This window comes from Centropristis striata, chromosome 15 (genome assembly GCF_030273125.1).
Source record: "Centropristis striata isolate RG_2023a ecotype Rhode Island chromosome 15, C.striata_1.0, whole genome shotgun sequence".
In the NCBI taxonomy this organism is placed as follows: Eukaryota; Metazoa; Chordata; class Actinopteri; order Perciformes; family Serranidae; genus Centropristis; species Centropristis striata.
The window spans coordinates 20,486,688-20,510,291 of record NC_081531.1 but is presented as its reverse complement, the minus strand read 5'-3'; the positions used below and the strand labels follow the sequence as shown (position 1 = coordinate 20,510,291).

Below are 23,604 nucleotides of genomic sequence, written 5' to 3'. Positions count from 1 at the left end.
CAGGAATGAAAAAAGAAACTATTTCCTTGTTTCTGTATAATTAAATCTGTATAATATAATAAAGACTGACAAATGAACTGGTCCAAAGTTTTTTACCTTCACCTAATGCACTCCAGCTCCCAAAATATATAACTATATCCTGCCTGAAGGAGAATAAAAAAGTTTTAGAAGATTGATTGATGTGTTTATTAAAGATATGTATTGTAAAATTCCATACATTTTGCAAAACACTACAGGTGTAATATAACACTATAAAACATTCCCAGCAATTTAGGCACCATTATCTAATGCTAACTATTGGTGAATTTATGAGAAAATGAAATGAGAAAGTGTAGTAAAAAATATATATATGCATAATTATAATACTTATATGTTGTAATGTGATGGTTTCTTTCTGAAAGAAGACATATTATGGAAGCAAATAGCCCAAAATCTCAAAATCGCAGTGGATGAAAAATATATTTTTGCTTGTAGTATTTTCCCTTTAGTGGACACCACCAGTAAATAAAGCTTTATACACAGTGTATAGATTCCTGTTGTATAAAAGCAATAATGCCCTTAAGGATATTCTCAGCTGTGATTATTGGTACTCAGCTTCACATTCAAGGATTGCTTCACCATAATCACAGCAAAAATGCCCTCTCAGGTCCTCTTGCCACAACAGTTATTTCCACCTTGTTTTACTCCTCTCAGACAAGTTTAGAATAAAGACAGCAGGATGTTTTCTGCTCAGATAGAGTATGAAAGTCTGTCACCAGTTATCAAGTGCTGTCGACAGTGTATTGTTACACTTGAGGAAGAGAAAAACAGGAGAATCTGCACCCTGAACCTCATTTGCAATCCAGCAGAAGACTGTTTGTTTCCCTCTGGTAAATAATTCAACTGAAAACCACTTTTAAAGATGCACATGTATATTATAGCTTTTTCCCTGAAGGCATAAACATGCTTGCACAGTCCTTTGAAGCAAACACACATTAAAAACAGATTATGATAACTTTAAATAACGTATGTCATAAGCTGTCTATTTCTAATAGCATGTGCAGACATTATTCCAGGCACTGTTGCATTAACTAGATACAAAGTTTAACCAAACTGGAAACACATCAGACCCAGTGGATCAGTGTGATTATGTTCTCAGAGCTAAAGAGTATTATTATCAAGGTTAATGATCATGTGATACTGCACATCAAGACAGCCCATGTGGTTGAATCTGATATGTATGTAGGCAGTCTGTTTGGCTAAAGGCCGCATGGCTGTCACAAACAAAAACAAAGTAGTCTTTGATTAATGATGGCTGATAATGTTATCTCTGCACTGTGGGCTTTGTTCGCTCACTCTATCAACACAATGTACACAGCCGTGTGCAGAAGAAGAAATGTAAAACAAAAAAAGTCTAAATTGTTGCTACAGATAGTAAACTTGGCCATGAGATGCATATAAGCAAATATAATATTAGCCATGGTTAACTCTGTGTGTGGGCCGATTGGGCCTCCGACCTCTAGGGGCCTCCAAAAACATGCACACTGTGGCCTCAAGATGTTTTCTTCTTCTTCCCTTTAAAAAAAACAACGAAAATAAAATATACCAAAATAGTGTGTGTGTGTGTGTGTGTGTGTGTCAAATACGAACCAATTGATGCAGCGTTACTTTTTTTTATTTTTAAATTAGGCCTATAATTAGTTGGTGGCTGGCTCTTAATATACAGTCTATCATGACGATGAGAGGTCAGATGACCATGAGTTTTTGGATAGCGGAACTGAACTTTTGCAGGTGACAGACTGCAGTGTTAGGATTAAACTGAACTGTGACCAACCAACAACCATTGAACTCTCTAACAATACTGGGAATATCAGTCTGAACTGGACTGATACTGACGTGTGGAGCAGGTTTTTCCGAGGTGAAAGGACATGAAGAAGACCGGTGCATAAGGTAGGCCTGTGTTTTCTCAAGACGTTTTATTGCACCGGCGGAAGTGTGCTGGCTAGCTTTCTTGGTTCATTTATGATATGATAAACTGCAAATGCATCCAATTCCAATGCCTCATATCGCTTTTTTCCAGCTAGTTGCCATTTTGCTGGAGTCGCGATATCGTTGTTTCTATAGCAACGCAGCCGTCAAGGATCCCAGTTTGTCGAAAATGCTGAACTCGCTTATTTGGTCACTGTTCCAGTTGCTCATCCTCAAAGTGGAGAGAGAGTCTCGGGCTGCAGTCGAATAGTCAAATTTGCTTAGGAACCTTCCTAACTGAGTGAAATGACCCGGAAGTATTATCGTAGCCGCCATGATAAGAGCTGTTCGAATTCTCTAACTGTTAAGGAAAGGAGCCTCAATGCTTCCTTTAGTATCTCCTTTAGCATAGGATACACCGGACCATCCTTTACGAAAGGAAAGGAGGTAATGCCGTCCCACAATTCCTTGCGGTAGCAGCATATAAGGCCGACCTTCACGAGAAGAAACGAACAAAATGACTGACAAATCCCGCAGATCGTCGTGTAAGTTACTGATGTGTTTTCATCTTAATTTAATTATATGTTGAAAATGAAGAATAATGACATAGGATCTCAATTCATCCAATTTTATTTTTATTTTTTTTAATTCTTAGCAATTTTATAGATTGTGTATATGTGAATAAGATCTGAATAATAAAGGTATGCTTTAAAAGCATAATAATAACATGTACAGTAGTGGCTTTGTAGCACTCAACGTTATAAATGTGCCATGATTTATCAGTTTTCATTCAATCATACCTATTGGTATTTTGTCTATAAATATGAATGGACAGGTGCATGATCAACCTTTCTCAATGTGATCACCATTTTGTTTCACTTTTGTGTCTGGCGTGGTCTATTATTCTTTTTTGTTACATTTCATTTCCAATCATGGTAATCGCCTAATATTCGTGAGAACGCTGATTTTTGTAGTCGATCTTCAGAAAATTGTAGTTTCACCACGACATTCGACGTCATCAACATTCGCCGTCGCGTGATGACGTAGACTAAATGTAAGCGCAGTCGGATTCTCTAAACACCGCGATCGTCTTCTCCTAACTCCTCATGAATTCTCCTTCTCATCTTTCCTTGACCTCGTGACGTTTTCCATTGAGGTTAAGGAAAAGTGGTTAGGAAAGGACTTAGGAGCTGATTTTTGACTATTCGACCGCAGCCTCGGTGTGTAATATCAGCTATTGTCAATGCCTATCAGAATTCGGTTATAATTGTCTCCAAGGTGAAGATCCTAAATGATAGGATATACAGGGGTTTCTTTTGTTTTGTTTTTTGGAAACTTTATTAAAGCAAAATTGTGCAATACAAGACAATACACCAACAAAACGCTGTCAGGGGGTTTCAACAATACAGAGGCAAGCTTTCATACAAAAACATTAAAGTGTAGCCTACATAAATTCAAAGTTTTTTTTATAGCTTTCATGTTGGTAGATTTCTTAATAGACTTAATGTATTGTTTGATTTCATTTTCCAAGACAAGAAAGAGAGGCTTTGATTAACGTAAAGACATTTATGGATATGCCATTTGGCAAACTGTATCAATGATTGATGTTATAGTATTGTTTTTCTTTTGCAAAAGGAAAGTCAGTGAAACCAAACAGTATATGTTCTAAGCACGGGGACAAATGAGGTTCAATCGAAAAAGATCAGGTTACAAATATCTTTCCATAATTTAGTGAGAAAGGGCAAGACCAAAATAAATGAAAAACATCTTCAGGGTGTCCTTCACAGAAAAAGCAGTTTACGTCTATGTCTTTCTTAAATCGTTGTAGGATATACAGGTTACAAAAACAATATTAGTATTTGTGATTGGTTCTCCAAGGCAACCTGCCACATATGGGTCAGGGACCACGTGTGGCTCTTTGGCCCCTCTCCAGTGGTTCCCTGTTGCTTTGACAAAAAATGATATGGAAATGAATAAAGGATATTTGTATAGGCCTACAGCGATTCATACATTCTCAAATTGTAAACATATGTAGCCTATAGTCAACTTAAATGTGCATCATATGCACATCTTGTTAATTGCTTTACCCTCTAAATTTCGCCAAACCTAGCTATAGCTATAGACTTCCCAAAAAGTCTTGAGGAAATAGACAGATTTGTTTGCTTTCACTGCCAGTGCTTCTAGCTTAGCTTGATCTGTGGTGAGAAATTGACAAATTGCAAATTGCTTTCATTATAAGTTATTTTGTGGCCCCAGATTGATTGATCTTTCTCTCTCTCTTTTTTTTTTTATAGAAAAGTTTGCTGACCTCTCACCCACACAAAGCAGTGTGAATTCATCACTGTGTTGGGGTGTGAGTGAGTGTATGTAAAATATTCTGAATCATAACACTGTATTGGTGGAGGTGGGGCACTATATGCTTGCACCATTGAGCTAAACATTGTATTCTAGATTCTAACTTGATATTGTTGCCACTGGCCCAGGAAAGTATTGTTGCAATCATGTGGTGTAAGTCCTATATGATGAAAGATATCTACAGGTGTTTATGTTGTTCTACAGGACATGATCAAAGACTGTAGCCCATCAGTGTAAATCCTGTACGATGTTTGATAGAAGATATCTACAGGTGTTTATATTTTTCTACAGGTTGTGATCATAGACTGTGGCCTGTATAAGATACAGGTGTTTCCAACAGATAGTACGCTAAAGATCTATCACCTTCAAGTAATATTTGATCACTGGACCTATTGTTAACCTCAACTCTGTTAGAGCAGGGATTATGTTGTGATAAAATGTTGGGATTGCCACGTGTCAGGCACTCATCATGTTTCATATTTCATATATCATATGAATTGCAATGCAAAAGTTTACATTAAAAAAAACACATTCGTGAAAATATGTTGGTTTGGTTGGTCTAGACTGGCTCTGACCTCAGGTAATCTCTTATCACAGGTAACTCTAACAACACGATAATGAAGCACAGGACAATAATTAGACAATGACTGAAACAATCATATTAGTTTGGGTTTTTTTCAATGCCAAACATTTGCTGGTTCCAGTTTCTCAAATAGTTAACTGATATCTTTGGGTTTGGGACTTTTGGTCACACAAAACAAGACAATGAGACACATATTTTTATTCTCATTTTACTCTGCTGATTATAACTGTGGGAGGTAATTGTTTGTTTGATCAATCAAAATGTATGTTCACTTTGCAATAATTAGTCAAAGCAGCACATCAAAAGGTTACTTTGAAGTTAGTTTGACCATCTAGACATGTCCTACAGGTGTACAAAGGTCCTGAAATGATGTCTTAAACTGTGTCACTGCCATCACTACTGGGAATTGATTAATGTTGATTATCATCATTTCTCATTCCTTTTCCCTGTCATGTATGAGTTTAGGAATAAATGCCTTGGGCAACCTTAAGTTCTTTAAACCAGTCATTCATCCAGTCCAAAACGAACAGATTCAGAAGGACTTCAAAGATGGAGATGTTGATAGAGACCCTAAGCTGCCTTCCTGTACTGCCCTCTGGTGGCATAATATGATATAATATAATAGTAGATACTATATTTTCAACACATTCAACAACAACTCCCTAATGCAATAAATGCAAAACCTTTATCCTAATATAGCTTATATAGAGAGATATTTACAGCTTACATGCTTTTGTAATACATACTTATAGTGAGTATGAAGGACAACACAGCACAATAAACAGTGCATTAATACATATAACAAAAAGCTCTATTTTTCATGATCTAACTGCCAAGGACTGTAAATGTATGTAAATAAAAACAACAATCTATCAGATTGTAAATGATCAACGCCCAAATACTTGTATTTAGTTGATAGTTGATATATCTATCAACATATGGCTTTCAGAGTCAATGTTTTTATGCATGAAATATTGACATTATATTGCATTAAAATTTACAAACCATGATTTCAGAATAAAAGTCTGTGACTTGTTCACTGTTTCAGACGAGCAGACATTTATTCAAATTGAATGGCTTATGATGCATCATATTTTTCAGCTTGCCTAATTTACAGTAATTCCCTTAGACATTTCAATAAAAGTGCAACGTAAGCTGGTACTCAAGCAACCTTTCTCAGGATAAACAGTTAAATAGCTGTTATGTAAAAGAATAGGAAAGTAATGTAAATTCATTTAAATTTGATTTTTTTTTTTTTTTAATACAACCTAGTTGCACAGTAATGATTACTTAACTTGGAGTTCTTTTTTTGCACCTCTGGGGCTACTGTGTGATAAATAAGTGCCAATAACAATAGTAACACCAAAAGAGTGGTCATCCATTCCTCTGTTAACACCATGGAGAAAAAGCAACCAGGCACACATTTTGATTTTACAGTCTTATGATATAAATGGTAACTCAACCAACAGCCAAATTCAAATTCAAATTCTCAAAACTTGATTCAGTATCTCTCTGCCTTTCATACCTCAGCCAAGCCCCTGTTCCCTCTGAGTTTCTTTGATGTGTTTTAGCTGGTGGAGAGAAAAAAAGGAGCTGGTTGGGAGACATTTATTTTCTCTGTGTCCATGCACAAAAGGTGTTTCCTTTCTGTCAGTTTCTACCTGTAGTTGAATATGTGTTAACTTGTATACATGGTCATTGTGTATATTTGTGTGCATGCCCAAGCCCATGTTTGCCAATTTATGTATGGGGCTTTGCATGTTTTCCTCGATATTATTTGTCACTAATTGAGGTCGCTGCATGTCTGTATTGAGCATGGGCATATGTGTGTGTATGTGTGATTGTGTTTGTGTGTTGTGTTTGTGAGTCTGGCAGGCAGCATTGTTCTCAGCAGCGGTGAAGGACACATCTCCGTGGCCTGTGTACCTTTCCCCTCCGCCTGCTACTATAAATAGCTTCCAATGTTTTTGCAGTGTGTGTGTTTATGTCTGTGTGTGTGTGTTTGTGTGTGTGCGTTACCTTCGTTTTCAGAGAGATCTACGAGACAGTTGATTAAGGGAGGGTGAAAGAGAGACAGAGAAAAAAGGGAAGAATATGAGAGGGTAAATTAGTAAGAAGAACGATATGGAGCACAGAGATGGAAATGGAGATAGGGTGGACTAAGGCCAAACATTGGATGGTTCCAGGTCCTTAAATGTCTGCTTTTTTTCTTATAATCTAGTAAATTCCATATTTGGGGATTTTAGACTGTTGGTAAGACAAGATAAATGCTGCCATCTTTTGGCTTCAGATATTGTGATATTATGAGCATTTTTAACTGTTTGCTGAGAGACGAAATGACTACTCCTATTAATTCTTGGCTAATTAAAAATAGTTACGAGAGCAAGACAGATATTGGTCAGCAATATCGGCATGGACATATTAGTAGCGGTCAGCATAGGCTGATATGTTGTCAAGTGCTATGAATGATGATGATGATGATAATTGTGATTTTTAAGTTTTTTTGTCCTTTGAGTAAAGATTTTTTGCAACCAAAACAACAGCTGTTATCTATCTGTATATGTGTGTGTGTGTGTGTGTGTGTGTGTATGTGTGTGTGTCTAGGGCATATCTCGCTGACCGTTTGTCAGACTGACCTAAGATTTTGTATGCGGCTTGTGCATGACACGAAGGTGTGCATCCTCGATTTTGAAGATTTTTGAATTTTTCAAAATATCATTATAGGTAGGACGTGTTGCGGCATTGCACTGTTTCCGATTGGGCGCCTTTTAGGGGAGCTCCGCCCCATTGTGTGATAGGCCTACACTTGGTCAGTAACCCAATTTGCTCTGGATTTCCACGCCTGACTCATCATCTGTAAGTCTATTTAGCCTACCTATCTTTCGGATTTCTAAAGTGCGCTACAAGGTCCGACTTCCCAATAATATTCAAAAAGTTTCCAGCGAATATCAGTGTGTATGTGCTCGATGGTGTGCGTACCTTACACTTAAAAGTAAGTGTTTTATGGAGTTGCAGATGTTGTTGTGGTCTGCATGTACTGTGCAAATTCTGTTATTCGCGATTAGCATGCTAAGCGGAGATTTAGCTTTATTCACTTCTTATGTTGCATCTCCCACTTTACGAATACATACTTCCTACGGGCACTGCACTAGTACTTTTAAAATAAGGTGATTCTAGTCTACAGTGTCTCCATTACAATGGAAGACACTGATCTCTACTGCAGGATTTAAATATGTATTCTTACTTTAGGATTATCAATTAGCTGAAATATGAAATATTCATCTTAAAAACCTACAATGAAAATCTGTGAAGACTTCCACCTTGAGTGATTGAGAGTGTTTAATATTCATAAATCAGCACTCCTGCACTAAGAGTCTTGATTGAACCCTAATGACTGCAAACAGAGGGCCCATGGGTGTCATATGTTAAATTGTTCTCTGAATGAATTTCCTACTTCATCTCAAGACCTTTTTTTTTCCTCAAACCATACAATCACCTGATTTATATGAATGGCTTCAACTGAATACAGCTGCACTCGCAACATTCAGTCCATAAATTGATGGTGTCTCAGGAGTGTGAGGGCTTCGGCTCCCAAGGGGAACTCCCTTCTGTCAGGTTCAAGCACTATAAATAAAGGTATTGATGTGGATTTCTACTTGCTCACATCTCTAAGGGCACATTTTAGCCATGCTAGCAGTGTGGCTGTAGGGATGAAAGGGCTGGTCTGTCAGTCTGACCACCACTTTGGTCCAAACTGAAATATCTCAACAACAGCTGGATTGACTGATTGATTGATATTAAATTTTCTACAGACATTTACGGTCCCCCAAGGATGAATTTTGCTGAATCTGGGGTTTCCTAACTTTTTCTCTAGAACCACCAGCAGATTAATACATTTGGCTTTTACTGAAACATTTAAACAACTTATGAATGGACTTCTATGCAATTTCACAAAGATATGCATGTTGGCCAGAGGTGAAGCTTACTTTGACTTTGCTGATCTCCCTACTTTTCCTATAGTGCCATCACGAGGTTCACATTTGTTGTTTTGAGTGAAATGCCTCAACAACTATTGGATAGATTGCCATTAAATTTTGTACACTATAAATGGGCGCTTCAGTATGAATTGTACCTGTTTTTTGTACTTGCAAAACTAATGACATTCCAACCACTGGTTGTTCAGGTTTTTAAGATGCACTATTCAAGCACTTTCAGCATACGTACACCAAAACTTTCCAGGCTCTAAAACCCTTTATCATCCAATCTAAATTGTTACTATAAATGCAATTGCAAAAAAAATAATTTACATAATTGATTCATACCCACAGTAATCTATACCACTTTGTTTATTTAACCAGCTGTTCATGTTAACTTGAATTGTACACATTTGATCAAGCAAGTATCTTCACATTCAAGCAGATTTCTAACCTTGAAAACATAATGGCTGAAATGAAGCATTTTACAAACTTTCGAGACTTTATAAGAATCCTGCTATCAGCCTCAGCTGTTCTTTGTGTTTATTGCTAACTAGCGAATGTTATGTTAGACTACATTGTAGTAGCATTTAGTACTGCTGTGCCTCACTGAGCTGCTAGCAAATACTGAAGGTACTTCAGGTGAGCTGGTATTCCTCTGAACTGTTTAGCCTCAATTCAGCTGCATTTTGAAGTCATCCAGCATCTTTTATTTATAATACAGTACATTTACAAGGATTTATCAGATGGCATTTCCCTCCCTGAATGGATGACTATGTGCCATCGATGTCTAAGCCGTTCTTGTTAACTTCTTGTGGATTATTGTGACTTGGTTGAGGTGTGTCTTGAATGCTGATTGGAAGTGAGAAGGACACACTAAAGGCAAAGTCACCGATAATGGGAAGTCACCTCCTCTGGTGTCTCATATCCTTAAATCCCTAAGAGGACAAGCAGAGCCAACACAAGACCTCACACACACGCACGCATGCATGCATGCACGCATGCACGCACGCACGCACGCTATCAGGGGTACACACACACACACACACACACACACAGGTAAGACAACTCATACTCTATTACTTTAAGTACTTAATATAACTGAAATGTATTAATGTTCCTATTGGGGAGGATAACTGTTCTTCTATGGGGAACACTGCTTTGTAAATCACTTCATAATAGTATTTTAAGTTGTTATATACTAACATTGCCTTAAAACAAATACCAATAACATATTAGCCATGTTTGATGCTTTTTTTGTTCTCATTTGTATTTCATTTTAAGTTTTTTTCCCACACCATAATAACATTGCTTGACTTTTTCCCAGTCTTTTTTCACTATAGCCCAACTCAGACTCTTCTACATGTACTCCTGCATCATGCCAAGTTGCCCCCCACTTGTGCTGGGAAGAGAAACCTTGTCCTGCACCCACCTATGTTACCCAGGGAAACCTCAAGCCCCGCATCCAGGCCAGGGAGCTACATGTTCAGGTGCTCAAGGTTCAACAACCCCCTCAGACCCAACAAGCCGACTGTACAATCGGGTTTTCCTCAGTCATACAAATGAAAGAAGTCTGTCCAGGCAGCAGATCGACTACAGGGGACACAAACCTTAAGCAACCGCTGCCAGTGTCTTGGACCCCAGCCCTACTGTTAGTGCAGACCTGCAGGAGGGAGGAGACAGGGGAGACGATGCAGGAGCAGCTCAGAGAAAGGAGCATCACTGGGGGGTGTCTGAGCATCTGCTGCTGGCTGTTGTTCTGACTGTCTTCTCCTTACTGGTAGCTGATGCTCTCACTGGAAAGTGCTGTAATGTACATGGGAAAGATGTGGACTCTGCTGATGCAGACCCATTGGCTGTATATAAAGATGTAAATCTTTTCATTGCTACAATAAACCAGTATTGATAAGCAATGCATTTGTTGTGTTGTCTGTGAGTTATTTTTGTGGAAAATGAAACCAGCAGCAACCTGAATTTAAATTTTAAAAAAGGAACATTCACAAAATGCTTTAAATAATTGTTGACATCATTAGTGGTTTAGGAAATATTCAGACCTTTTACTTAAGTAGAAGTATTATTAAGACACTGTAAAAAATACTCTTACAAGTGAAAATGTAACTTCAGTTATAATAATAATAATAATAATAAATTGTATTTATAGGCGCCTTTCTTATCACTCAAGGTGACCGTACACTGCGACAATAACAAAAATAACAACTAATAAATAACAAATAATAATTGAACAATTTAGTAAACAGAATGTTGTAGTGCATTGCCTTTGTCCTATAATTCATGAAGAATTATTTTAAATCCATAAACATCATAAAAACAAATGTGAAGAATTACCAAAATGTTCACCCTCTGTAGGAGACAGAACTATAATAATAATAATAATAATAATAATAATAATAAATGTTATTTATAGGCTCCTTTCTTATTACTCAAGGTTATCGTACAGTGTCAGAGTCAAATTTACAACTAATAAATAACAATAATAACTGAACAATTTAGTGATGAAAGAATGGGGATGTAATGTGAGATTTTTAGGTACAATATGCCAGATTAAACAGATGGGTTTTGAGCTGGGTTTTGAACAGTGAAAGAGAGTCGATGTTCAGGAGGTCAGTGGGGCTTGGAGCAGAGCGGCTGAAGGCTCTGGAGCCCATGGTGGTCAGATGGGCTGGTGGGACGATGAGGAGGACATGAGGGAGCGAGTGGGAGTGTTGACTTGAAAGTGAGAGGCAGGATATTGTAGTCTGTTCAGTGTTTGACAGGGAGCCAGTGAAGTTGCTGTAGTACCGGAGTGATGGGTGACAGGTGGAGGGAGTTCTGGTGATGATCCGGGCTGCAGTCTTCTGAACCAGTTGGAATTTGTGGATGGATTTTTGAGGGGGACCAAAGAACAGGGAGTTGCAGTAATCAAGGCGAGATGTGACCAGAGAATGAACCAGGACAGCAGTGCTGTTGGGTGTGAGGGACTGACGGAGGAGGTTAATGTTGCGAAGATGGAAGAAGGCAGACTGGGTGATGTTAGTGATGTGGGCATGAAATGATCCAGGATGACACCCAAACTCTTGACCCGAGGGGGAGGGAGAAACGATGGAGTTGTAAATGTTGATATTAAAACTGTCAATAGTATACAAGTTGAATTAGGAAAATGTACTTAAATAAGACAAATTAGAAAAATGTAACATGTTACTGTTATAGTTGCTTATTTTTTCAATATTTTCCCTTGTACTTGTATGAACTTAGTCTAATTTATAGCATCACATAAACTCTTCATATGTTTTGTCCGGAAAAATAAATTGTAAAGTAACTAAAGCTGTCAGTGAACTAAAAAGTACAATATTTCCATCTGAGTAGAAATACAAAGTGGCATGAAAAGTAAAGACTCGAGTAAAGTATGAGTACCTTAAATTTCTATTTAATTACAGTACTTAAGTAAATGTTCCAAACTGCATTCCACTGTGGACACCATCTATTAATTATTTGGATAAAACAAATATGACCCTTTCTGACAGTAGCACAAATGTACTTACTGTGTGCCACCTGGTGGCTTGATGGCATAGTGCTTGAATTACAGCTGAATTATTTCCTGCCAGTATGCTTTTTACATCACCTCCACAGTTAACTGTCTGCATCCCGCTGTGTAATCCTGCTGCACATGCAAACTGTTATACAAATCACACAAAATACATTGCATTATAAAGATTATACCGGTGGTTTCTGATATGTATGGCTTGTGACACCTTACAAAAAAGCAGTGTGGAGTTGAGGTCATTGGTCCCATTTCAGATATCTGAGGGATTTCCCCTTTGAACTTTGAGCTTTTTTTAATGGTTAGATAACTGTTGAGGCATAAGGTCAAATGCTTGAATATTACACAACAAATGCTAAGGTTATTGAATCGTCCACAACATGAGTACATATTTGTTTAGCAAAACCTAGTTCTATTTTCTTCCGACCACATTAATCATGCAATGAGCGCTCAGTTATTTTGGTGGCTGGAGGGAGCTCGACTTTTACTTTGGGAACCACAGAGCTCCACTACCAAACTATATATTAAATAGTTAAAGGTATCTCTATTTGGCCATCTACAACAGTTACACAATGCTTATGCATCAATATCAATCATTTAAAACTGACATCCATTTTTCTGCTTAATTAGTATTTTTACGTTCAATACTGTATGTTTTGCTGATAATTCTGTACTTTTACTTCAGTAGTATTTTTAATACAGGGCTCTTTTGTAGTATTGTTTAACTTTTATTTGTACTTTTAGTTAAGAAAAGGCAACCAAATACTTCTTCCACAGCTAAGCTCATCAAAGAAAAGTGACAAAAATAAAAAGTCTGCATTGGATCAATGTTAAAGCCTGTTATTCATTGAAAACATTTATTACATTTTTATGATGCAAACAACAGCAAGTCCCACCCTTGTTGGAACAGCTCATCACGTAGTCATGAGGGAATGAAAGAGACACAAAGGGACAGGAACAGAAAAAGTGTGTATTACGCGCAATTCCATAGTTTCCATTAAAAAAAACATGACAATCAGCTCTCATTGTAAATTTTGGCATCTTTTTTCCTCCTGTTGTACTCTCTGGAATAATGATCATTATTAAAAATCAAAAGAACAAGGCATGCATAATAGTTTCTGGTAATGCACATAGATCAAAGGATACCACTAAGATACAAAATCCATGTACGATGTTGATGTACATTTCATATATATATGGTCCCTTTCTTAGAGGTCTATCTAACTGTTCCCGCTGTGGGACTGTGCCCTCTGTTATCTGTACTTGGTCACTAGATTCACCCTGTACAAAGGTCTGCGCCAGAAAATATATCTTTAGGATGGACTTCTAACATTGGCGATTATTACATGTTGCAACCATCTGTTTTATCTTCCCTTCATCTCTTACTGCATGTTATTATCAAGCCATTTATCCCCAAATGTCATTTACTTAAATAGTTTTCTTCGCATCAATTGTGCTATCTACACGATTTCATCAAACCTCGCCAGGGTCATAGCCGGTATTATTTTCTATTAAAATTCTTCTCCCATCTGCTATACTACCACCCCATGCTTCACTTTAAAAAGGGAAGCGCACGGCCTACTTGGATCCATTCAATGCTACTGTGCCCTCAAGATAGAAGTCTGGAACAAAAGCATTTTAATTTCCAAGTAACCTAAAGAAATGGATCGAATTTCTGATACACTAGGATAAATGCACTGGTCCATTTTAATAAATGGGTCAAACAGCCACACATCTATAGTGAGGGCTGTTTACGTGGCCACTGAGTTTATTTATTGAAATAATGTTAAAAAAAAATTAAAGACAAAAAAAAAGGCTGGACAAACCGAAACGTATTGGTTAAATACAACATTGATGAATGTCTTTACTGTTAAAAAAAAAAAAAGTGTACTGCAATGTTTACAACTATGTTGCTCTCTCTCATTGCTCAAAGAGGGGGAAGAGGCATCAGGGATTGTTGATATACCAATGGAATCATGTACAGATTTACAATTATAATGCATCTATCATCACACTCAACAGATGTCAGGAAGGGAGGGAGAGAGGGCAGCAAACGACAGACACAATATAGAAAAGATTCATCTGTTTGAATTTGAACACCCTTTGCTGTGGAACCAATGCTATGGTACTCTCTTAGAAAAAGACAGAGAGATGGAAACGAGTGTGTGTGTGTGTGTGCGCGTACAGGTATGAATTCTGTAAGTGTGGAACCAAATGTTCGACCAATAAAAGTCTATTGGGATCAAGTTGTACTGGTTTCTCTGATGGTGGAGGCAGACTTGTTTAACCAAACATGGGGCTGAGTATGATGGTACTGGTGGCAACGGTGGGCGTCTTGAGTGGTTGGGTCTAGCGCCCCCTGATGGTGGTGGTGTTATCGGTGTGTTACAGGGCTTAGCTGCTTTAGTCGATATACTGGGAGAGCCAGCGGAAGCCCTCGCCGTAGCCCTGTCTCTTCAGCACACTGCACATGAACACTTCCAGTGGTCTTGTGTTCAGCTCCTTCATGGCAATGGTGCCCTGAGAGAAAAGCAGAAAAAAAGTCACACGTAATTCATATTCATTTGAAAACTGTACAAAGACAACATTTTATATTAATAAACCTTTTTTTTGTTTTTGTTTTTAATAAATATATACTGCATTTGATTAATCCTGTGTCATTTCAGTTTACACAGCATCCCAACTTTTACCGAATCAGGTTTGTAATACAATTCGTTCTCCAGACAAAAAAAATACATGAATTGAAATCAACTTCAGTCTGGCCTTTTGTTGTCAAGATATAACAGACATCAAGTCTTGTGGCGTGGAGAGTTTAGAGTTGTAATTTGCAAAAACATTAAGAGCAAGCTCTGGGTTTAGATCTTTTTTTTTTTAATATGGAAATGTGTTAAATAAGTTGTTGCTCTCTCATGTTGCTCTTTTCACTTCGCAGACAGGTAAAGATAAAAACTCAAGATGACACTTAATAGAGCATACTTAAGAAAACAAATGGCCCAGCCAACAGACTGTTTTTAGACCATAATGAATAACTTTGGTAATATTTTGGATCAGGGACTTAGAACATATTGTTTCAGCAGATTGAGTGCTGTGTTAACTCACCTTGCCTGTCGTTTGTCCATACAATCCAAACATTTCTCTCAGCCTTTCCTCGCCGATGGCCTCTTGTCTGTCGATCTTGTTGCCCAGGATCAGGATAGGCACATTTCCGATAGTCTCGTCTGTCATTAATGCCTGATAGGGTAGACTTGGTATTATTATGTGGCTTTCATATTCAACCTTAAACTGGGAAAGAAAGAAATCTACCCTTCGATATTTCCATGTTCTGTGCCACCCATCATTGCTTATTCCTTGTTAAACTAACATTAGAGCTCACTCACTATTAACACAAGCATGGCAATAACTATAAAATTACAGTTTACAACAAACAGTCTAAGGTGAGCTAAGCTTAACTGGTAACGTTTAACATGAATAGTATAACTTTTAACACAATTATTTTAGCTTTGCAAGGTATCTAAACTTTTCTGGCGTTGTAAACACAACCAGAGAACAAGCATGTGACCAATAATGTGGATATTGAAAGTTCTGCTGCATTTTAATGTTGTTATTAACACTGTTCTACAATGTGACAGTGACATAGCAGGTAGTGGGCACTTACATCAAGTTCTGCTTTTGATTCGGCCAATCTAAGCAGGTCTGCACAATCCACAAGGAAGACAATGCCATTAATGGCAGGGAGGTAGTTTTTCCACACTCTGCGGGCTGTGTGAACAAACACAAAAACAGTTGAACAGTCCAGATCGATTATGATGGACATATTTTGCAATCAGTTGTAATATATATTCTCTTTACTAGTAATATAGAAGTTTTGGCAGGAGAAAACTTATTTTTCCCGCTGCACAAATTGCATGCAGAATTTTCCTTAATGTTGGTCAGATACGTCTGAAAAACTGTTAATATCTCAAAATGTTTTATTTTCACATAATAGCAGGAGTAAAAGGATGGTAAAAAAGCCTTGCTAACACATACAGTGACCAATTAAAAACCCCAGAACATTTGTATACACAACAAACACATACCTTGTGCGTGGCCTCCAAGGTCAAAGGTGGTGAAAGTCATGCCAGCAATTGTCAGCTCTTCCGAAGCTGGAGAGAGAAAGGAAATCGTGAACAAATCTAAAAGAATCTGGCAACTCAAAACATACTGACGAAAAAATATATCTGTACATTTATTTTCACATGCAGCATGGGTAAATATGACCAGCTTTACACATAGTAAACCTACCGTTCATACAGGGGTGTGTTTAAAAATAGTTATCATAAATGTCATTTTGCATGGATGGCTCAACACATAACCGAGTGTGAATTTGCATGTTGTGTGTGTGAGTAGCATCAACTCACTTGGATGTAAAGTTGGCACATGCTGTCCCATTCTGTCATCTTTGAGCATGTGCAGTAGCGTCGTTTTGCCAGCATTGTCCAGGCCAAGAAACACTAACTTGCCTGTTTTCTTGTACAGTCCTGAAACCAAGCCAAAACCATTTTAGAACACAAGTCATGTTTTTTCAATGGACTGCGTCATATTATGCAAGGCTTTGTCTTTGGAGATTTCACGTATGAGAAAATGTTGCCACATATTGACTCAGGTGATTAGTCAAGTGAAATTGAAGGCCTGCCATGACTTAAGAACTTTGGTTTGATGCACAAGTGGCTTTCCTCCACCTACTAACTTACCCATTCTTTTTTTTTTTTTTTTTACTTTTTTACATTTTATGAATGTTAATACAAAAAACTAAAACCACCCTTGCCCAAGTAAAGCAATGCTGCTTCATTCTGTATTATGTGATGTTTGAAGAAGTAAGCAGGAGTTGATTTGTATTTGAATGGAATTCTGTCTTATTGATTTAAATACAACTACTTTAATTTAAAATGCACAATTGCTTTATGCTTCAAAGGGAAGCTGACATTGCCTCTTATGGTCATTTTTCTAAGATAGATGCACCAACTAATGGAATATGGGATAAAATGTGCTACTTAAGTCACTCCGTCTTCTACTTTCCTTGTGAGATTACAAGGCTTTGTATTTACCACTATGAGTCAGCGTAGTGATACTCAGTGGATTTGTGAAATTTCTCACTGAGTCAGCTCTACTAGACGTCATCATTGCTCACAGCAGCACTGTACTACCTGTCTGACAAGAAGAACAGGAACAACTGCTTCACAGGAGTAGCTCACAGAAACTAGAACAGTGCCCCTTGGGGAGAAGAGCAGCTAGTCACAAGCACATTTTAAAAAGCTGGGGTGAAAAATCATGGCATGTTTCTGAGAGGCATGTCCTTTAGGTGCTCCCTGTGTTCACATAACATTAGGGTTGGGCAACCATTTGAGTTTTCATATCCATAACCAGAGAGATTCATGATTATTGGGGGGGGAGCAAAATGGCATATTTTTTAGGCCAAACTGGAAGTAGCATTGGCATGGCAGCTATTGAGAATTAGCCTATGGGATTTTTTGCATTGTAATTTGCAAAAACACGTTTCTGATGTTTTGTTCAGAAAAACCCATTCAAAATCATTGTTGCGTTTCAGAGGTTAGACCCCATGTCGCTAAAAAGCTAACTTACATCCTGGTTTAAAGACTCATTCCTGTGGCGTATTTGTGCATTGTGATGAAACTTCTTCAGACGTGATAAAGGACAGGGGGCCTGAGAGCAAAGGTTTGGTGAGCGTGCACATGAAAATGCCACTGGCCATTTGTTGGATGCTTTTAGCCAATCCACTTTACACAAACATTAAGAAGCAAGTGTGGCCCCATTGGGAATCAAACCCATATTTAAGCCAGTTTGTGTTTATGCTCCAACTGACGTTTCAAGCTACATAGTGCATTCAAACAAAAAATGACTGGCAATGAAACTGGTCAATAGGAAAGGGGTTTTGCAATGTCTGATTGTATATTGAGTAACATTGCAATTGCAATACGTTTCATGATATTGGAAGAAAATAATATTTTTCCACCATTATTCTCATTTTCACTGAAAAATACATTCAAATGACCCTGCTGTATTTTTTATGCATGGATCTGTACCAAACTAAGATTTCTGTACAGCCTGTAAAACACAATTTGTAGGCAGGGACATCTCTGCAGCAACATAATACTTAATTCAAAATAGTATTTGACACATTTTATTGTTCTTTATTTTAAGAATTTCTTTTGGCTCTTACTTTTATTTCATAGGACAGTTGTCAGTTGGTAAGCTACACTACACACCACATATTTAACAACAAATATTCCACCTCCTGCGATTTGGCTATTGCACTAGACCAATTGATTTGAGGAGGCAACTTTGCTGAAAATATTGTAATGCATGACATCAGCTAGGGAGGGTGCCTGCTCAACTGTCATGGTATTTGTATTTCAGAGTTGAGTCTATGGTTCACAATGTAAACAGACAGAAAGAAGCTTCTCTATCAATGTCTACCACAAGAGGAATGTAGTTCAAGGAACAAAGCCAACTATTGTGCACAACACCATTAACCCACTTCAGGACTGAGGTGTCAGACAGACCAGTAGTTGTTACAATTAGAGTTGTTTGTGTGATCCCTGAAGACATTAATTAAATCCTCTCTCGTATTACCATGCTCTTAAAACATTTCAACAATAGCTTTGTGGTTCACACAATGGCAACATCATTTTGATAAATTACTTAATTACATTAAATATAAAAAATACTGTTTGCAGTGACCTTTTAAAGTTTAAACATTGTATATTTGAGTTTGAGTTAGTGTGTTTGATCACCAGTACTTACCTAAAAACTGTAGTACGCTATTGAAACCATTATATAAGTACTGAAATATGAATGACATATCCGGAGCTGTTGAATCCTGAAAAACAAAAAATATGGGGGGAAAAGGCAAATTAAGAAGACATGAATGCACACAGGAGAAACAACAGCTAGTATATATAATTGTATTATTATTAATAATAAATATAATATTTTGAGTGTAACATTAATTAATTGTCATAATTTAAGTATTTTCCCCATTATTTATCAGTAACTTTATTGTATTTATTTTTGCACATAGTTTGTTACTGATGTTAGTCATGGACACCATAATATACATTGAGCATTGTCAATATCAAAACTTTGTAGGGATAAGACAGCCGCATTAAGACAGCATCCTTCATCCCCAGCATGAACAGAATACTTAAAAGCAAAGAGTTTTCATATTATTTTTTTTCACATAATAGTTGACATGGCACACATGTACAACCTCTGCTGAATTCTTCATTTAATTGGCAGGCTGTTGATGTTACTATTATGCCCCAACATTCACATGCTCAAACCACTGGATTGTAGCAAAAGTTGGATGTTTATCCTATTGCAATATAATATTACTATATGAAACTATAAAGAAACAAATTAAGAGCAGCAGACAGGCAGTAAGATCAATAGGAACCAATCAAAACCCCTCACAACAAACTTCATAAAAGTGACGACACTGTTCAATGAATATGCAGCCTGTCTCAACCTATCAGATAGATATTGGCAGCTGGTGATAAGAACAATGACTGACTTTCTACTGCCAATGATTAGCTTGTTCCAGTGAGATTCTTTGGACAGAGGGACAGGAGATTCAGAGCACAGATCTCAAACCATCTGACAACCCCTGAACAAGCAACATGAGTGTTTAGATTAACATGACCCATCTGCAAGGGCCTCAGAAATGAAGCCTAGTCTTAGTTTTGCATAATAAGCTATCCAGATTGTATTTCAATCAAAACAAAATGGATCTGAGATAGTACCTGCAGTAACCCCGTGAAGTCAACAGCTCCCTTGTCTGACTGAATGCAACAGCTTGTTGATTTTGCGTAAGCAAATGTCTTGCTTTGGTCATTTGTCATTCTAGTTCACACAAGCTTATTTTTACTGCTTCAATGTCACAACCATGATAATCTGAGAAAAGGGGTCTGGGAAAAAAAGAACTTCCTCTCTCTGTAACAAAGGAGAACTTTTTAGTTATAAGTTAATTTGTGCATTTCGTTGCCTTTTCCCTGTGACTGTTACAGAGACATCAGAACAAGGTAAGCTGGAGCCGACCTCTAGCCCCAATTACGTAATATGCAAACAACTCCAGGGCTAAAGTATAAGGTAGCCAAAGGTTAAGACCACGCAAACACAGCTGAACTACACGTCAGCTGCTGCTACACTCCAATCCCATATGCTCCCATGCCTGCTATGACAATGTTGGCTGGTGTTAGATACTGATGCACCCATATGTGGCGTAATACAGCTGTGAATATGTAACAGTTTGATAGTGACTGACAACATCCCAGAACAAATATGGGCTCAAATAAGACATAAGCAGCCTTCTGAGTGTTTGCAGGGTCATATCTGTTAAAAAAAAAATTGGTGTACAATCCACAGGTTTATTTTCGGGTACCATATCTGTAAACAGTGAATTTTTCCCCTCAAAAAATTGGTATCAGTCCCAAAAATCACATATCAATTGGGCCCTAGAAGGCAGCAGCCATAACCTCTTTCAAGGGATATGGGATTGTTGTTTACAGGGTTTAACTGTGATGCAATATAATCAACAACTATAACCAAAGACATTAAATTGGCTAAAACTATGTGAGAAATTGCTGGTTTGGTTGCCAAATTAAGACAATTGAGCAGTGCACGAGAGGAACTTGGCTAGGAATGCCCTCAGACCATTTCATCAATAACACATCAGTTACGAATTAAATCTATCAGATTAGTCATTAAGCATAATTTCAAGTTAACACTTTAAGCACAGGCTTGTTTTTGACAGAATTAAGTACACTCCCCTCACTGCAGCGTGAAAATTGAGAAATTGAGTGTAGCCTCAACCTTTCGCAGCTCCCCAATTCCCCCCATTTTTTTGGGGGGGGGGGGGCATTTGAGGTTGACATTGACTGTAACAATCCCATGTTAAATATATACATACTTTAATGTTGCATGATAAGAAATATGATATAAAGTGATAACAGCACAACAGCAGCCTCTGTTAAAATACTATTCTGTGTGCTTGGATTTTTTTCCCCCCTTTTTGGTATGCAGATGGTTTCCAATATTGGTTGTTTTACACTAGTGTATTGTATAGAATGCTAAAATTCCCCTCCCGGGATACCTTAGTCTCTATAGGTCGTAGAAAAAAAGCATAGACCTAAAGTGTATGCTAATTAAAAGGTAATAAGCACCCAAAAGGCCCTTACACCCAACGATATAAATTATTCAGTGTCTGAATAACAACTGTAAATGTTTCCACGCACTCTAATAATCAAGGAGACTTGAACATATCTTTCCTATGTAAACATGAGTGATATTTTAGAAACGTGTTTCATCCACAAATAAATACGACCAGTGATAAAAACACATTTTTACTTAAGATAACGTCCACATCCACATCGACTGTAAGATGTCAGGCAGCGAATCAAATGTTATAATTAGAATTGTGAATCTATAATATAGTAAATTACACTCATTGTGGTTTGTCCCGGCTGTCAAACCGGTTCAGCTATCGCAACCACTGTCAACGTAGCAGCAAAGTTAGCTAACCAATACCGTAACAGCTAACGTTACATGGATGGTTGGTCTCGGTAAGGTTCCACGTTGGACAAAAATATGTAAAAAGGGTCCAAATATCAGAATAACAGCACGTCATATTAAAGTTAGACAAATACGTTGAATGCAATTTTATAAAGCGTGGGTGAGGCCGACTAATAGGCTGGCTAGCAGGAAGCCATAGCTACGTGTCATATTCTCTAACAGGCGACGTCGCATTGACTCGCTACGAAAGCTAATCAGCCGTTAGCTAGCTAATGAAATACTTCACCGATGTACTAACGACAATATCTCGAGCATTTCCCTTCCAATAATAAATGTGAATATTTAAATAAATACAACAGCGGGTCGATATATCCAGCTAGTAGCTCTTCGATGAGAGAGTTAGCCTACTTGGTGTTAGCAATGCTAACGTAGCACCGTTAGCTACCGGGATAATTTGCTAGCCCAGATGCCGACCGCTCATATTATACTCTTTTCTGAATACTGTCGGGAAATATATTAAAAAAACTTACCCGCTATTTAGGTGTGGATTTATTTACCAAGGGTGTTCGCTCTTTTAGTCATGTAAATTGGTCTCCCGGTCAAAAAACAGAGAGCCTGTGAAATGCCAGGTCCTCCTCTCCTTTTTCGTGTTTTGTTACTGAGCCACGACACTGCAATGGCTGTCCAGCAACTCCCCAAAAACTCTGCCCAGCCGCTTCCTGTTTATGTTTCACAATAATCTTTCCGGCAGGAGATCTGAAACAAACCGAGGGTCTGGTGCTCTCTTATTTTTTCTACAATTTTCTCACACGTTTTATTTTTTTATACAACCCTTTTGTTAAGGTAACGATGGTTTATATATCGAACAAAGCGAACCACCGCCAAACGTTTGCTCATAGCTTGTTTTTATAACATTTGTTATCCAGCCTGTAAAGTCATGAAAAGTATCTTGTACGGCAATTAATTGTCACTTTATCTAGTAGTTAATTCAGACTGGTTGGCTTGTTGTTGGCTTTCATATAGGGCTGGGCGATATATAGATATAAGAAATATATCGATATATTTTCAAATGTGATCTGGAATTAGACCATATCGCATATATCTATATAGTTCAAATTTTTATCTTTCTTTATATATAAATGCTGCCCTTACTAGGGTTTGTCATATTTAGTTATTTTGTAATTCTTTTCTCTTATAAATATATCTATTTCATAAAAAGGTTGGTCTATTTTATTTCAAAGGCTATTTTATTTAAGATTTTTTTATTTATTTAAATGTGCACTTAATGGAGCTTTGGCTTTTTTTAAAAAAGGTTCTCCTGTTGTTATACAGTATTTATGTTCACTTAAATAAAAAGTTTCAATAAAACTACTTGTGACATGTCATATTTGGCATTGACTTTGACTGAACATTTGTTCTCATTTTCGATAAAAATTATCGGGATATATATATCGTATATCGACATTCAGCCTAAATATATCGGGATATGACTTTTGGTACACATCGCCCAGCCCTATTTTCACACAAGTCACTTCAGAAAGTTGTATGTTTCTTTATTTTACTTTCAAGGTATATGTAACTTTTCACATTTCACATTAAAATGTCTTGAAATGAAAAAAAAATGTCACTTTATCTAGAAG

General features: G+C 37.4%; 1 protein-coding gene across 1 annotated transcript; it reads right to left on the bottom strand.

Annotated features, from left to right (window-relative positions):
• Nucleotides 1-13,227: 13,227 nt before the first annotated feature.
• sar1b (secretion associated, Ras related GTPase 1B) lies at nt 13,228-22,651 on the bottom strand. Its single transcript, XM_059351499.1, has 7 exons — nt 22,495-22,651; nt 19,199-19,274; nt 16,795-16,914; nt 16,474-16,539; nt 16,053-16,156; nt 15,497-15,628; nt 13,228-14,917 (listed from the first exon to the last, which is right to left on the bottom strand). Exons 2-7 carry the CDS (start codon nt 19,254-19,256, stop codon nt 14,801-14,803), a joined length of 597 nt encoding a protein of 198 aa, XP_059207482.1. The 5' UTR covers nt 19,257-19,274; nt 22,495-22,651; the 3' UTR covers nt 13,228-14,800.
• Nucleotides 22,652-23,604: the final 953 nt, after the last annotated feature.

Coding starts and splice junctions, on each gene's coding strand:
- sar1b (XM_059351499.1), bottom strand. CDS start 19,256: ATGTCATTCATATTTCAGTACTTATATAATGGTTTCAATAGCGTACTA. Junction 15,629..16,052: donor AATCAAAAGCAGAACTTGAT/GTAAGTGCCCAC, acceptor CTACCCTATCAG/GCATTAATGACAGACGAGAC. Junction 14,918..15,496: donor ATGGACAAACGACAGGCAAG/GTGAGTTAACAC, acceptor CTTTTCTCTCAG/GGCACCATTGCCATGAAGGA.